Source organism: Thamnophis sirtalis, unplaced genomic scaffold (genome assembly GCF_051295495.1).
Source record: "Thamnophis sirtalis isolate CommonGarterSnake01/CBP01778 unplaced genomic scaffold, rThaSir2_p1.2 scaffold_1, whole genome shotgun sequence".
Taxonomy (NCBI): Eukaryota; Metazoa; Chordata; class Lepidosauria; order Squamata; family Natricidae; genus Thamnophis; species Thamnophis sirtalis.
In genome coordinates this window covers 118,966,912-118,984,689 of record NW_028261381.1, presented here as the reverse complement: position 1 = coordinate 118,984,689, position 17,778 = coordinate 118,966,912, and the positions used below count along the sequence as shown (strand labels likewise).

Here is a 17,778-nt window from a genome sequence, read left to right as displayed (position 1 = left end):
AAGTCAAGGACTATCTGTAGTACAATATGACCATATGAACTCCTGAAGATTTAATTTCTGTTTATCCAAGTAAGGACAATTTTCTTTCTTAACTCTGTTGAGAATATTACAAGCTTCTAATAATTTCTCGCAGTAAGATTACATTTAAACCTAGGTTAACCTTTTGTGTACAGTATTTTGCTATTGGAGTCCATGTTACATCCTTGATGCTGTCTGTTTCAAAATTACAAATGATTTTGAGAAAGATCATCTTTGTACCTAAATACCACTTTCACAGGGACTAGTGCAGGCTATTTGGGAATTTGGCTATTCCCAAATTATAAATGTTAGAAATGTGTGATATTTCCTAATAGTGGCCTTATTTAAACTAGGCTTTAAAGCCTGAATCTTGTACCTGCCAAATATACCTCAGGAATGAATAGGAGCTGGAGGGCATTGCATTGGAGAAGCTTGCTGTGTATATAAAATTCAGCAGTTGCCTATGTATCTGTGCAGTGCTTGAACTTGATATCGTGAGTCATCCTTTCCTGCAAAGAATTAATAAATGTCTGTGGTGTATTAGATGCATGATGTAAGAGTAAACATCTCCAGCAGATGCCTCATGTATTAAATCACTATGCATTTGCTGACCTGGGAGACTGCTCAGCTGGACTTTAACAGTAGCCAACTCTTTCCTATCATCACAATACATTTCTGGCTTTCAGCTGGTGAAAACAAACAAGGGAAGACATGGATAGTGATTGTTTCTCTCCCAGGTAGTTGACAATTTTTGTGGCTTGCCATATGTTGATCCTACTTAACATTTCTATCCTCGATAGGAGCGGACAGCATCAGAGGACTCTCTCTTGAGTCTCTTACACTGCCTGCTTTGTGTGTTTTTTCCCCCCACAACTTCAGGAGAGGCAGTCTGTTAAAAAAAAAATCTGCTGCTGAAGAGAGCCAATTTTCCCTGCTTCCTAATAAGGCTATAATTTCCAATCCCATCCACCCATTAAAAATTGTAAGAAGTCCCATATGATGACCAGATAATTCTGGGCATTCACATTTTGCAGAGGCTTCCTCTTTGCAGATGCCTGCAAAACAGTCCAGCTAAGAGAAAAGAAAAAGTTGTTTTCCCTTAATAGGATATTTTTTGTAAATATATTTATTTGCTTTAAAATGATTTGAGGTAAGCACTTTTGACTGCAGAAAAGAATCATTAAGGTCTATTAGGTTCAGAATATTTAGCTCAGTAATGAAATTAAATATAATTGTATATTCTTTGAGACTCTTGTGTCCTGTGGTTAAAGAGGATAGGAAAAGATGTATAAAAAGCTCCAACCGTGCCATTCTGGTACTTAACCTATTATCGTTGTAAATATAAATAAAACGATCCTGCTCAAGGGGCTTTTCTCCAGAAGCAGGCAACCTTATCTGTAAGCTACAGTATTTTTGTCACCGAAAAGCCATAAAATAGTGGCAGAGGTGATGCAATAAGCCAGCCCTATAGTGGTATGTGAAAGAGAGGTTTACCAAAAATGGGAACAATAAGCCTACTAATTGGTTTAATGCAACTGTTTTTCTCCTTTCTTTACTGAATAGAAGATTGTGCCATTGTTATATAAAAGTGAGTGGAAATGTCTGTGCGTCTTATACTCCGAATATTGCGGTAGGGGGAGGGGGGTTGTATGGCGCCGATCAGCTGTTCTAGAACGGGCGGCAATGGCGAATGGGCTGCAGCAAAAAGGCAGCGGTGAACGGGCCAGATGGATGCTGGGAGGCAGAGGCAGATTTTTTCCCCCTTGTTTTCCTCCCCAAAAGATAGGTGCGTCTTATAGTCCAAAAAATATTCTATATTTTCAGACAAATGCAAACAAAATAAAAAGACCTCTTTATATAGTGTTGAAGCACCTAGCATTGGAAATTGAACAGGACAAAAGGAATTAAAATACAGGCAGAAAATGTTTTTTTTTTCTTCATTTTCACAGAAAACAGCATTCCATTCTGCTCAGACCATGCTGCCATTAAGCAGTCTAAACTCCAACCTGGCACTTGGAAATCAGAAGGGATTATTTTGTATAAGAAATAATAATAAAAGTAAAATTGTATATACAGTCCTAAGCTCCTTATTTAAAAATAAACATTAAAGGTAAATGATTATTTAAAAAGTAAATATTCTGAAGTAGTTTGCATTAGCTTGAAAAAATTGAGATTAAAAAAGGGATTTTTTTTCAACACAAACAATAACTCAAAATGGCACTTTACAGATATAAAGATTAGCTACAATTTTAACTTTAGAGAAATAATTCTATATCCACTTATCTTGGGGTAAATCTTATTTTGCATATTTGGGCTTCTGCATAAAAATGTACTGTGCTGGAGAATTGTATGAAGAAAATTTGAAAAAGAAGTGTTGAAAGATGGAAAATATATGATTATTGGATACAATGAAGAAAATTGAGATGATATAGAAATAGAGATATTTTCCTGATAATAATTCACAATCCCTCATATGGTTTGGTTTAGCTTTCATTTCATTTATTTGGACGTCAGCCTATATGATTTCATCTTACAGAGTGGGAAACAAACATTCTCTTCCTCTAGATCAGGAGTGTCTAACCTTGGCAACTTTAAGATCCATGGACTTCAACTCCCAGAATTCCCCAGCCAAGTTTTTTAAATCCACAGGTCTTAAAGTTGCCTTGGAGCCTAAAGCCATCTTCGTTAGAATTACTTCCAACAAAGTCACTTGAATCGGGTGAAGCAAAAAATATATATTTTATTTTCCATCCACAATTCTCACAAAGGTTTTGCTGTGCTACATGTTTCAGAAAATAAGCCATTCCATTCCAACCACGTGTGATGTGTTTCAGGAAACAGCATATTACATTCAGCAGCAGACAGCGTGACGAGTGCAGTACAGAAAGCAAGCCAGGCTTTGAATGAGCGTGGTGAAAGATTAGGTCGAACTGAAGAAAAGACAGAGGATATGAAAAACAGTGCTCAGAAGTTTGCAGAAACTGCACACAAGGTATTCCTTTATGTTTTCATTATCATATTTATTCCTTCTTTTTCTGTTGTATAAACACTCATGAATCAAATAACATTCAATTTAAAACAATACTATCGGTATGAATCAGGTTGCAAGGAGATAATATGGATGTGAAATATTTTCAAATATTGTCTTTATTTTTTTCTTATAATTACAGAGAATGACAATTTTATAAAAGAGCTGTGATAGATTCAAGGTCCAACTATTAACTAAGTTGGCACTGAAGGAAATACAACATTGTATTAGATATTGCTCCCTCAGTGTTAAGATCAGCTGATGTGGCCCAACATCAAATCAAAATGCTTTTAAGAATGTCCACCTTGACGCAAAATACAATTGAGCCTATGGATTCATTGAATCTATTCTTACATGCAGTTGTCATCTGAAAATTGATGGGCTCTTGGATATAAAGTTGTCCTATTTCAAATGAGAATTTAACCTGAATCCCATTGGGTATCTCAGCAGCTGTCTGCTCTAAGAAAAACTGATTGCTGTTGAACATGCTTTGTTTTAAGAAAATGTATCCACTCTTTTTATATGTCATTTAAGTGGCCACTCATATAATCCTGAGATTCCTCAGAGAACACTTTAAAAGTCACTGCTTCATAATACATAATAAGAATCCTAACGAATGGGACAATAAAGATAGCGGTTTATAGACTTTATGAAATACTGAGAACATTTTTATAGAGTAACTTAAATTATGGATAGGTCTGGGTTTAAGGTGCTGTTTTATAGCATTCTTCTTCATTTCACTTACTGTTATGTTGTTTTCTATGCTGCATTCAAGTAGAATATTATAAGCTACAACCCAGGAACTCCACTGATCAAAGAAAATGTCTTTTATTATGATTCTAGATTGCCCCTTCTTTTAGGATCCCCTTGGCATCAGAGATTGCCACTATACGATAATTATTTTGATTACAATCAATTAAAAAACAGCATCTTCCTGCTGTTTTCATTGCCTAAAGCTGACAGAGCATTAGAATTATTTAAAACAATTCTTGCATCTCATATTACTATGAAGAACGTATCTAACAGTGCTTACAAATATCAATCATTTCATTTCACTGCATTATATTTTCATAGAATCATAAAGTTGGAAGATATATCAATGAAAATCTATTTCAACTCATGCGTAGTGCAGGATCCAGTAAAGCATCTCTCACTGTCTCCAGGTTTGAAAATCTGTAGCAATAGGGACTTACCATCATACGCAGTTGGCAGATCCTATACACAGGACAATAACTCATTTGATTTGCAGCCACCCCAGATACCTAGAGTCCTTTGATACTCATTACTACCAAGCCAGATTTTCCCTATCCTATATTTATGCCTTACATTTTTGCCACTCTGATATATAACATTGCATTTCTGCCTTTAAGAATATAAGCAGTGCCGGGGGCGGGGCTTGATGTCGCAATGGCACGGCATGCAATCTTGGGTCTCCAGGATTGCTGTTGATATCTCTGTTTCTGGACGATCCTTTTGGACCTAAACTGTTCTGAAGGAACAGTGATAGAGAAGAGCATGTCCTGGTGATCTCAGAGGCAGGGCAAACAGAAGCTATGCAGGAGTGTGTCAAATTGGTGAGAAAATTTTTTATTATTAGAGAAGGGAAAACCCAAAAGAATTATAATTTAAAATAAAATTGAAGACAGAATGAAAACAAGCGGCGAATCAACTCTGGTCCAAAACGATAGTGTTATCTTTTCTACCTTAACTTTATTTGTTTTCTATGGATGGACTCTTTACAAATGCCTCTTACTTTTAAACTGGATTGGTCTCTTTTTCTTTCTTCTTCTTCTATACTTTCTCCATTTTTGGTATTCGTGGATTAAAAGCTTCTTCTCTCGTAAGGCTGGGATGCAGTGTAATTTTTCCAGGTTTTTTTTTCTCTCAGGCAGAGCGTCAGAAACAGATGGGAAAGAGGTAACACTGCCATCTAGTGTCTGGAGGCTTGGCAATATCTGATAAAGCTATAAGCTTTGTTTACTGAAAGGCACAGTGGAAAACGTTTTGTTGATACAGGTGTTCCTTTGAAGGAAAGAGAAAGCTTTGATTTGAAAAACTCCACTGAATTTGTTTGACCTAAAAAGTCTTGGATGTTTTGGCAGTGTTTATAACCTGGAAAATAGCACAACGTGAAGAAGAAAAGGCACTAACTGCAAAGAATTTTCTTAGAAATTCAAAAAGTTTTAATAATTACAGAGAGAATTGAAAAGAGATTTGAAATTATAGATCAAAATACAAAAAATATGGGGACAGCGATGAAGTTTGAGCACTGAAAAAATAATAGAGACATATGAAAGTGATAAGAAAATTGTTGACACTGACAGCAAACTGAAGTGGAGGGAAATGACAGGTGTGAAATACAGAAAGGAGAAATTGATGAACCAGATCTTCATTTCGGATGTCAGAAAATAGATGAAGAAAGGAGAAAAAATTGGCAGAAATAATGAGAGTAATCTAGGCAAAAGCACTAATGATAACAAAAGTGAAACTGATAAACAGAGCAGATAAAGGGTTTCGAATTCTTATAATGAACAACAAGTTCTTAAGAGAAATCCACATAAGACTTATCAAGAAAACATTTAGAATACAGACTTTACAAATGGCAAGAGATATTGGACTACACTATCTCTGGAAGGATACAGGATGATGAAATGAAATGTCACAATAAATTTTAGTTAAATGTAGTTAAATTTTGAGTGCTATGTATAACGTAATAATAACTATAGTCAAATAAATGATTAATAATGATAACAAAGCATTTATATATACTGGATTGATAATATGAAATTTTATAAATACTGTAAGTGAGGATATGGAGATGATGTTGAAAAGCCTTTTTATAAAAGATAAACAATTTTATATAGAATAGATTAGAAAGACATATTATAGGATGATTTCAGGATAATGTAATAAAATGTTATAATATAAATTTACTTCAAATTTAATATGCCTTATGTTGAAAGGCTGTAATAATAGCTGGGCTGAATGGATGCTTGATAAGTATAACAATTTGTATACACATATATTAGATGATACTAATAATGGAGAAAAAACATGGAATTGGAAACTATAAGAGAATGTTATCAATGCTAAAATGATTGAATGACTTAGAATAGAAGGAAGCATAGTAACAATGTATACAAAGATATCTTGATTGTCAATATGTGAATTTTGATAAAATTCAAGTGATCCCTGGCCTATTTAGTCCAGCAGTCTGTCTTCACCATAGCCAACTACCTGCACAAAAGTACCCAACAGTTTCCTCACAGAGGCTATCACACTTCCATCAGGGCTAATAACCACTGATTCCCATGATTTCCATGAATAGATCCAACTCATTTTTGAAGCCAGCCAAGCTGGTAGTAAGTGCCATATCTTATAGTACTAAATTCCAAAGTTGAATTATATATTAGGTAAATTCCATCCTAATTCATTCCAACCCACTGTTCAAGCCTATGTAGATTAGTTTGCATCTTTACTTTGTGTTCTAAAGTATTAACTATTCCTTCCAGCATTGTGCTATTGGCATCATCCATTTATCTTCATCTTTAATTAGAGCCTAGGTCAGGTATGTGTGGTATTCTGCTTGATAATTCCATCCAAGATGAAGTGAAGGCATTAACAAGTACTTATTGGGGGTAGTCATTCAGCTAACTCTGAATCATATAACACAAGTAGAAGCTAACCCATATTTTACAGTTTTACTAAGGACGGTATCATTAAGGTGCTCTTTGGAGGCTTTCCTGAGATCCAGGTACACTATTTCTGGGGTAATTTCAGCCATTAACCAAGAAAGAGATAAGGTTAATCTGCAATTTCTTTGCAACAAGCCTTTGCTGTCTCTTGCTTGATAACTTCTTCAAAGGTTTTATGTAGTCTTCAAATCTATAGTTTCCTAACTTCTCTTTTTAAAAATAAGAATATTTGATCTCTTCCAGTCTTCTTGGGCTATATGAGTCCTCTAGGAACTGTCAAACCTACCAAGAGTCACTCTGCCCTGCTAGTTCCTTTAGTAATATATTTCTAACATATTCTCAGGACTCAATTTTTCCTTTCCTTGATCTTGCATATACAATTGATTCTTAGAACAGACATTATTGAAGAGTCTATTGGTCTTATAAAATGTCAGAGTAATGATGATTTAAAGCTGACCAGCCAATGTAAGGCTATAAACCAAGATGGTGAACTGAGGATGAGTCAGTAGGGTTACTACCGTTTAAGAAGCTGTCTTTATAAGAGAAGCCATGTGAGGGCGTCTCCCTCTCCTAGTGTATCTTTCTTGTCGTGCATCTGATTTTCTCTACCTCTGTAACATAGCTGAGTGGTAACGCATTTATTTACCAATGTGTATGTTTGTCTATAGTTGTATATAAACTACTATTAATTATCTAAAGGCGCTGTGTGCTGTGTTTTGCTCCTGGGTTTATCTCATAGTACTAGTCACACTGCCAAAAATGACATAAAACTTCATAAAATGGAATAGTATTAATTAAAATTTCCTGTCCTCAATGGGAATATCTCCCTTGACACCCGAAGCAGTAAACGAGGAAGTAAAGGAGAAGAAAAAGAGATCCTCGATGAATAAGTGCTGTGCTTTTCTTGAATCTTTAATATTTACAGCCAAAACTGAATCATAAACATCAGTGATGAGCTGACAGCTTCTTTAGCAATATGGCATGTGTTTAGATGGCTAGAGATAGAATTGACATTCACTGGAAAAATGTCAACATTTTATTAATAGAATTAACATAATGAAAAAGTAGCCAATTTTCAAAGTGTGTCACTTGATATTCTTCAAGCATTTAAAATTACTGCTTATTCGTGTAACAAAATATAGTGGGTAAATTGAATCCTGCTGGAATGCAAGATGATGGGTTGGTTTTTCCTATATAGCCCTTATGTCCTTATACTTTATATTTCATTGCCTTGTGTCACATGCCAGGAAAATCAGGAAGCCCAGTCAGTTCAAATGAATGCAAAGGTTTATTGCAAGCTTAAGCTCTCTACAAGAATCTCTACTACTAACAGCCAAAGCAAATTGGCAATAGATAAAGAGTCTGTGGAATTCAAAGTGGGCCGGGCTTAGATCTCTTGTGGGCAGGAAGAGACTCAAGATTATGCATTTGATCCGTCCCTCGGGCTCAGCCTCTCCTACATTCTGTGTGATAAAGCCACCCTTTCAGAGAAGAAAAGACCTATCTATGACTATCTTCTCTAGTTTCTTAGTTTAATTATAAGTTTTACTCATTTCAGTCTTCCCACTCTTTACCCCCATTGAATTTTCTTCTTAAGCACTTAAGAGAAGAACCGAACTATACCTTTGCATTAGCAGAAGCAGTTTCAGCTACCAGAATGGGGCATAATTTTGCCCTTTCTTCTACCTTTTTTTTTAAATATCATGAGTGGAAAGTTTTTTTGGAGAGTTCTGAATTCATCTGGGGAGAAGTAAAGAAAAATCCTATTGAATTAATGGAAATGTGACATATAGCGTAACACAGATTCAACATGTAACCCAATTCATTTTGTTGTTTCTAACCAATAATCAGATTTGACATATTTTAGCTTTTCCCCATATTGTTGGTTTCTTCACTAGGCAATTGTTCTTGCATACATTCTTTGATAGGTTCACTCAGATATATCAAAATACATATCAGTACTATTATCTGGATGCTCCCATAGTTATATTAATTGTAATGCAAATCATAAAACACTTTGAAGTAACACCAAATATCAGTTATTATGTTTGAATAACCATAATTAAAACAGAAGTAGAAATTACTTGGGTGACTGTTCTAACAACCCTCGTCCCACACCAACACACACTCCGAGCCAAAGATAAGTTACAGTTGCATTTAATTAACAGACAGACAGGTCCTTGGCAGCAAACCGGCACAGACAAGCTTGGACAGCAATCCAGCACAGATAATCCGTGGCAGCAATCCAGCCTGCCAAGCTCACAATAATGTTCTCCGACATTAGTTCCTGTGTTGACTTTTGCAAAAGGGGCGTGTGCACAAGCAGTCCTTTTATAGTCTGGAGAGGAGCCTAATGACCACCAGCTGAGTGCAATTACCTCCTGTAATTGCGTAATTGTTCCTTACGCCTATTAGCTCTCCAGTGCCGGGCATCTAGGAACACCTCCCTTGGCTCCTCCCCACTGCTGACGTCTGGATCACACTCCCTTGTCTCCTCCCCACCTGGTCCAAGGCTCAGGCGCCTCCTGGTGGCCAACCAGCCTCTCTGTGCCCCGCTCGGAGTCGGAACCCTGTCCAGGGTCCTCCACATCCTCCAAAGCCGACTCATAGGGCCCCTTGCTGTCGGAGTCTGGTGGCAGCTCCAATGGCTCCTGCTGGGCCACAACAGGTGACTATAGATAGTAAAGAATAGTTGTGGTTATTCAGTCGCTAAGTTGTATCTGACTCTTCGCAACCCCTTGAACCATAACACATCAGACTACTCTGTCCTTCACTGTCTCCCAAAGTTTGTTCAGATTCATGTTCATTGGGTTGATGACGTTATCTAACCATCTTATTTTCTACCATCTCCTCCTTTTGTCTTCAGTTCTTCTCAACATCAAGGTCTTTTCCAGTGAGTCTTCTCTTGTCATTAGATGGCCAAAGTATCTTGAGCTTCAGCATCTGTCCTTCCAAAGAACAGTCAGGGTTGGTTTCCTTTGGAATTGACTGATATGGTCTTTCAGTTCAAGGGACTCTTAAGAGTTTTCTCCAGCACTACAATTCAAAAGCATCAATTTCTTCAGGACTTAACCTTCATTGTATTATGATCCAACTTCACACCCATACATTACTACCAGGAAAACCATAGCTTTAACTATATGGACTTTTGTGAGCAAGGTGATGTCTCTGCTTTTTAGTAATCTGTCTATGATTGCTTTCTTTCCAAGGAACAAGCATCTTTTAATTTCATGGCTTCTGTCACCATGTGGTTATAATACTGATATAAAATATATTCACAACAGAAATACACAATTACAAAACAAGATTGTTGTTTCCAAACAGTTACTTGCTTCCTGTAATTATATTTCCTATAATTTAGTTATAGATATGTATTGAAGAAAAACATTCAAGATCTCCAAATACTTTAGAACATTTTTGAGATGCAGATTATGTGAGACACATCACACAATTGATAATTAAAATAACAGTTAGGCTTTTCCTAGTTCATTTTACAATCACAGAATATGATGATGGAAGAGGAGGAGCAGGAGGAGCAGCAGCAGGAGGAGGAGGAGGAAAAAAAGAAAAGAAAGAAAGAATCCATTTTAGATCAACTTGATGTCTAACTAGTGTGCAGGCTTGTGGCATGAAAACTATAGGAGAAATACATGTGAACAGGATTCAACATATGCCTGTATCTTATACCATGTTAGAGAATTCTACAGGCAAAATTAGTAATCATCAGACACAAAGATCAAACTGCAACTTTCCCCAAAATTTGTGGTAGGAATCTTGCAATACAAGTCTTTTTCCTATTTGTGTATGTTTCTGTGTCTGCCTGCCTGCCTGTCATTCGTGTGTGTGTGTGAGGATGTGTGTATGTGCATGGGTGTGCTGTATATTTGTACTGCCTTACCAATCTGCCTGGGAAAGAAGTTCTTGAAATTAAATTATTTCCATATTATGGTCTGGCATTACTTGGCTTAATGAACATTTCCAAGAATAATTTTATTTTGTATTTGAGTTTTTCTATAACTAAGAACCTAAATGAACCTAAAAGGAAAAGAAAAAATATATTCCAATGCTTCATTCTTTTCTACCTCCTACCTGCTTCTGATGAAAAAAAAACACCTAATTATTCCAGCTCTTGCTTTTGAACACTTCAGAATCACTGTTGCAAAAGTCAATTATTTATACAAATTATTGGCTTGCATGTGGATGAAATATTTATCTGTGAAGTGCCTGAAAGTAAACTTACTCTATACTGGAAAAAGACGCTGAGCATTTATGTTATTTTTTTTCTAAATTAAAAAAAGAATATCAGTAAGATAATTATTTTAATACTGTAGTCTATTAAAAACCCTTGCTTCAAATGAAATGGCAAAAATGCTATGAGACATCCTTGACTCCTAATCGCATTCTTTAAATGTTGTAATGAGATCTTAGATTGCTTTGTGCTAGGTGGCTGTATGTCAAGTTAATTTTGCAGTTAAGCAGGGGAGATGTGGTGAGAGATATTTCCTGGCACCTCTCAAGAATAAGCTGTGCTGTGTGGATCTAAAATAGCCAGATCCCTTGCCAATATAACTGAAGCTGATAATTGAAAGATGCAGCTGTTTACTTGCCATCTACGCTGGTATTTCAAATATTCTCCAAATAAAAGAAAAGAAAAATATTGTGGTAGATGGGTATGGCTCTTCTTTAGCCGTCAAATGACCCAATTACATTATCAAACACCTGAAATTGGAGCGAACTGGACAAAAATGATTGACTTCACTTACTGCAAGTAAATGCAAGTATTAATATCTGATAATTCCAGGAATTGATACAATGATTCTGCTTTAAAAACATATACCAGGCAACACAGCTAATACTGAATTAGATGGAAAAATGTATTATATACAGCTCTGGTAATTATAAGAAGCCTCCCTTCAGCTTGTAGTGTTACTTTGAAAAGACTCCAAGCCTATTCTCAAGGCCAAATATTAAAATATGTGAACACTGTGTATTATTTCCATCACTACTGCTTGCAACACTGACAGCTAAGAGTTTATCCATGTTTTGGATTTTTTGGGTGACTGCATTCAGAAAATCCTCCAAAGGATAGTTTGGGAAAATGTGATTATGACAAATGTTTTTTTTAAATTTTTCCTTGCACCCAAAGGATTGAATCAGAGTTAACAGAGTTGGAAGAGACCTTGGAGGTCTTCTAGTCCAACCCCCTACTCAAGCAGGAGAACCTATACCATTTCAGACAAATGGCTGTTCAAACTCTTCTTAAAAACCTCCAGTGTTGGAGCACCCACAACTTCTAGAAGCCATTCCTCTGATTAATTGTCTCTCAAGAAATTTATCCTTAGTTCTAGTTTGGTTCTCTCCTTGATTAGTTTCCATCCATTGCTTTTGCTCTGCTTTCAGGTGCTTTGGAGAATAAGTTGACACCACCACCACTTCTTAATGGCAGCCCCTTACTTATTGGAACACTGATATCATGTCATCCCTAGTCTTCGTTAAACTAGACATATCAAATTCTTGCAACCATTATTCTTTATTTCTTATATGACTCAATCTGGTACCCTGAAGCATCCTGACCTTGAAACTATGGTTTGTACTAAGTTTGCATCATAGAGTTAGATATAGTTTGATCAGCTCTTTGCTTGTATAAGAGAGAAGAGAAAATACATTTTCTTGCTTCAGTATAGTGTTTCTTTAAGTTAGAATTGGCTGTAAAATAACTAGAAGCCAATGTGTTTTTAAACAGCACTTGAGATATTATAATTCAGTATTGGTTAGCACTAATATTATTTCTTTCTTTATCCTAATTAATTTTCAGCAGGTTGGAACTGCCATTCAAACAGAATACAGATAGTCCTTGACCTATGACCACAATTGAGCCCAAAATTTCTGTTGCTAACTGAAACATTTGTTAAGGGAATTTTATGACCTATCTTGCCACGATTGTTAAGTAAATTACTGCAATTGTTCAGTTACTTTGTTAAGTGAATCTGGTTTCTCCATTGACTTTGCTTGTGAAAAGGTTACAGAAGGTGATCACATGACCCCGGGACACTGCAACCATCATAAATATGAGTCACTTGCCAAGCATCTGAATTTTGATTACGTGACCATGGGGATGCTGCAAAGGTTGTAAGTGTGAAAAATGGTCATAAGTCACTTTTTTCAATGATATAACTTCGGGCACAAAATGAATGTAACATTACATCAAATGTTGTAAGTCGAGGACTACCTGTAAACCAAACTTAGATCCCTTCTTTTTTTTCAATAACATCAGCTCTTAATATAATAGGCAGTATAAGTACAGACTTCCCACAACAGAAAAAGTTTAACTTTCATTACAGTTTCTGCAGACACAATGCTATTTTGCTTTCTATTTTCATTATTTTCAAATCCTAAGAAATCAGAGTTGTGGCCAAAATTGCAGAAAAGTATCTTAACATGGTCTCTTCTTTTTCCCCTCTGCAGCTTGCCATGAAACACAAGTGTTGAAAATGACGGTGTGGAGATCTTTCTGAATGGAACTGCAAAAATAGGATTGCCCATTTTTAGTGAAAATGCAAGTCTGTCTCTTTTCCAACAATTTGGTAATCAGTTCCAATTATCATGTAGGAAATTAGTATTCCTACTTTTTCTATTGCTAGGCCATTCAGTGTCTGTCTTTTTTTAATATTTAAAATGAGATGGTGTTAATATGTAAATTGGACCAAAGGATATACTAAACTGCACTGAAATGCAAGAATCTATTGTTCCCAATATTGTGTAGGAATACAGTATTGTAGCTGCAGGAAAGGTGATCAAGTGACAGTGAAATTCAGTAATTGTTATAAAATGGTTTCTTAGAGCAAATTTTGAAGTAAACGTGTTCATAACTTATATTATGAAGTGTTCATAACTTCTATCACAGGGCAACAAAACTAGGTTGCTATGAAAAACAGCTTGACTTCTCAGTTCTACCATTTTTAGTCAGCTTATTTTGCACATTTCATCACTAACATGGTAAATTTCAATTTGAATTGTCCATCATGTTGTCAACACTATTTTTTTCCTTATGGTCTGAGTTTATTTTAATGTTACCAAAAACACATTAGAAATGTTAAGGAAAGGCTAATTAAATTGATAAATATGTCAATATTTTATCTGGAATCTAACTCTTACCTTTTTTAAATGGAACAAAATGTCCTTCTAAATAAACATTATATTGAAACTGCTTCAAGAATTAATACATGCACAAGCACTATTGTAAGTTTTTTGAATTCTTCTATTGATAAGCATGCTTCAAATTTATTGCTCAAAGTAAGACTTGCTAGAGTTTTCCTAAATAATGTAATCTGGACCTATGAAGAGCATATAGAAGTACTTCAGTCTATTTGCAGTCATTGGATCATATTCATTCATTATAATTAACATTATTTATAATAAAATACACATTTCCACTTTTCATTTTATAAAAGGCAAAGTTTTCTTATTTGCAAAAAAAAATATCCTTTAAAACAGATTTTTACATGCATTGGAGCCTTCTGGCTTATTCCTGGTTTTCATCCTTCCAATGCTAGTCTGGAGAACTGAATTGAACATTCAGTCTAGATAGTTATGTCAGATTTGTCAGCACGCAATAATTGGAGTGGTAATATAGAACCATTAACTTCCAAATTTTGGCTGGGGGAAAGGAGCTGATTAGGAAGCTTTTTCTCCTGTTAGCACTGAATTTATGTCTGACCTAAAATGAAAAATGCACAAACTGCTTAAACAGCCCCATAATGAATCTATAAAATTCTGGGTAGAATCATGGGCATGCATAGCCCATTACAAAAAACTTCTAAAAGCTTGAAATTTACAGTGTTTGAAATTCAAATGTCTAGGTCAAAAAAAAAAGAAAAAGAAACCCTTACACCTACAGGGTTTAATATTTGGGTGACAATGAGAAAAGCAATATAAGGCAGTCTGGGGATACTTTGAATGGAGTGATAATTCTTATGGAAAGTCACTTTTATATTCTCTCATGTTTGTATAATTATGAACCAAGAGGGAAAAAACAGTATAGGTAAAGAATTAAATCATTATGGAGAAAAGGCATCCAGTTAACTGCGTATTGTATGTCATCATAATGTAAACATTTTATAGGCTCTATTTATTTTTATGGGTAATTTACTGACTGGTAACAGCCCAGGTTTGACAGCTGCATGGACTTCCATCAATATGGTCTCTATAGCATACTGTGGGCTACATTCTAAGTTTACATAGAAGTTATTTTTATTTCCTTTGTTAAATCATTTTTAATGTATTATCATTATTTATTTTGCACATTTTTTTAAAAAAATCATCTCAGTTGATGAAACTGGCTTTTTGTCAATGCAGGGATTTTTTTTTCACATGCCAAAAAATAAAATTCTCAAGCCATTTCATCGACTTGATACATTCAGAAACTAAAACCTAATTTCTGTTTCTATTACTAAGTAAATTTAAGTTACGTGATGTTTTCTTAGGATAATTAGAAACAAGTGTGCTTATACTGAAAATAAATGTGATTGTATTAAAAAATGTCCTCCTGGAAAATTGATGTAGTAGTCAATTATAGTGTTAGATATTTGTGTACATAAATTATACAGTAATATTTCATATTAAAATGTATTTGTAAAAAGTAGCAAGATCAATAGTTTCATTATCACCTTTTTAAAGTTCTGCAAAGAATAAAAAATCAGAAGTTATTAAGATAGTCATACCTGCCTCATGCTGTTGCTAGCAACATGTTGTAAGTTAATGTGAAAATATTTAACAGAATTGCTCTCTTAATGAGTGAACCTAAAACACATTTTATTTTAATATGCCAAAATTGTCAATATTTTCTGTTGTCCTGAAGCTTAATTTTTTGCCACTCTAAAATAAATGAAGGTACTTTGCTCCATTGCTATTTTTCACAGACATTATGTTTGTCATTTAAAGTTTTAGCCATTAATTGAAATATACTTTTGTATCAGTGATAGACAACCTTAAGACAGTATATAATTCCCATACCTATTTTTGTAGCCATCTAGAAGGACCTCCTACCTTTGAAAATCACTTTTGATCATCTCCCAAGTTGAGTTGGGAGGCTCTTGTACTACTTCCGTATTCACTCTCTCCCAGGACTACCATCCTCCCCATTTGAAAAAGGGCTGAACATTTCTTCTCACAGACTCTGCTGTTGTCCCTGCACAACTATCACATTCCCTGTGGCCCTCAGATGCCAGGAAACAGATACAGCTCTAAGTGAAAGTGGAGAAAACTAATCCTCATCTATATTATTGAAGAGGTAGGATGGGTGTACATTATAGCTACACATGTTGAATGCAGATGCATTCATTTTTTTGGCTTACATTATTTTGGGAAAAGACAGCTTTAATGAGTTATATATGAAAGCATATCTTGACTGCATATGTTATCATTACTGCTAGATCTCATTGCCATAATTTACCTGGTTTCAAGTAGGTTCAAATTCATAATGAACAAAACGTTATGACGTGTGTGGCTGATTCAGCTTTTTCTTTGCCTTAGATCCAATAGAGCCAAGATTTCTGTCTGTGGTTACTAAACAAATAGTGTGATCCTGTCTCAACATTTCTTATTTAAAGTGGGCATGGACCATCAACCTGGACCTCTAAATTATATCTTTGGACCATGTGCAAAAGTGATTCTCTTCAGCTTTTCATGGCTTACACTCTGTGCATAGGCTAAAATGTCACAATTTTATTTTACCTGCATAGTATATAGAAGGCAACTTATATGAGGGCCTGCAAACACGTTAAATGCAAACTGAGGCATAGCTGCACCTCAGCAAACATATCACATGTGCAAATAGCCTATGTGTTTTTATGTTGTGCACATGTATATATACTTGCATACCATATAGCTTTTCTAAGTTTCATCTGTCCCATTTAGAGGTTGCCTCTTGTGGAATCTTAGCTTTAATGCCTTCCTTCCTTCCTTCCTTCCTTCCTTCCTTCCTTCCTTCCTTCCTTCCTTCCTTCCTTCCTTCCTTCCTTCCTTCTGGCAGAAGTGCCTAATAAAATATTAACATATTAAAGGCCCATAAGGAATCAGCCACTCAAACTGAAGATTTCATGGCTCAACTTATTGTATATATGCCTTAACAAAATGATTTACACAACCCTGGCCATGGGTTTTAATCATTACTTCAGAAAGATGACTGACTATGAAGAATGTAATTATATCCTGTGGCCTGATAATGTGTGCAGTTTCTTGTAGAACAACTTTGTTGTTCAGCATTGTCATATCTTGCTTTGCTTTGTTGAGAATTATTTTGTTTTTTTTATCTGTATTGTAAATATTCACTTTGCTAAAAATATTATTTAGCCATATGTTGCAGGCACATTATTAAGTTGTTTCAGCCATATACTCTCTCAAAAGTTAAAAACACTGTAGCTATAATTATTCCCAGGACCTACATCACATTGCTGAAGGTTGAGAATGAATTGCCGTTCCTCTGAAGGTTGAGAATGAATTGCCGTCCCTCTCTTAGCCTAGGACTATCTGGACTCATGGATTAAGATGCTGGTTGTATACAATTTATATTTTGGCAACATTAGAATTTATTATATGCAATATTTTGGTTTTCATTGTATTGTATGTAATTCATATCAAATTGTACAGTTACAATTCAGTTTTCATAATAAATATTTTATTAAGTATGTGAATGTTGAATTTTACTTATAAATGTGTGATGAAATTTGTTTAAATTGTGAACTGGATAATTGGGGGAAATAGCAATTATAAATTATACAGTACATTGCAATCATCCACAAAATCAACTTTCTAGGCTGAAGGTCACACCTGGCTTTTGAATGTCATGATAGGACACATTCCCAAGTTTTGATAGTCTTGGTAGGAAGAAAGCTACCATTAAATATAAAATTAAATCAAAATATAGTTTATGTAATTTCTCCACTATGTTCATAATTAACAATTATGATGCAATTAAAAACTTTTGTTAATGCTCTGTTATTCCCAAGAAACGTTTTCAGGAGTTGTTTATAAACATGG

At 35.1% G+C, this 17,778-nt stretch overlaps 1 protein-coding gene across 2 annotated transcripts in view; it reads left to right on the top strand.

The window, feature by feature from the left end:
* STXBP6 (syntaxin binding protein 6) overlaps positions 1-17,444 on the top strand; it is a 107,200-nt gene extending 89,756 nt beyond the window's left edge. Inside the window, exons 5-7 of one of the 2 annotated variants that reach the window (XR_015697721.1) lie at positions 2,853-3,010; positions 13,207-16,030; positions 16,273-17,444. Coding sequence is in view for 1 of the 2 variants with exons in the window: in XM_087723199.1 (XP_087579325.1) it covers positions 2,853-3,010; positions 13,207-13,230 (182 nt within the window). In the remaining variant the exon portion in view is untranslated. Of the gene's footprint in view, positions 1-2,852; positions 3,011-13,206 lie in introns of both variants that reach the window. The other variant, XM_087723199.1, reaches the window with a different exon arrangement.
* Positions 17,445-17,778: the final 334 nt, after the last annotated feature.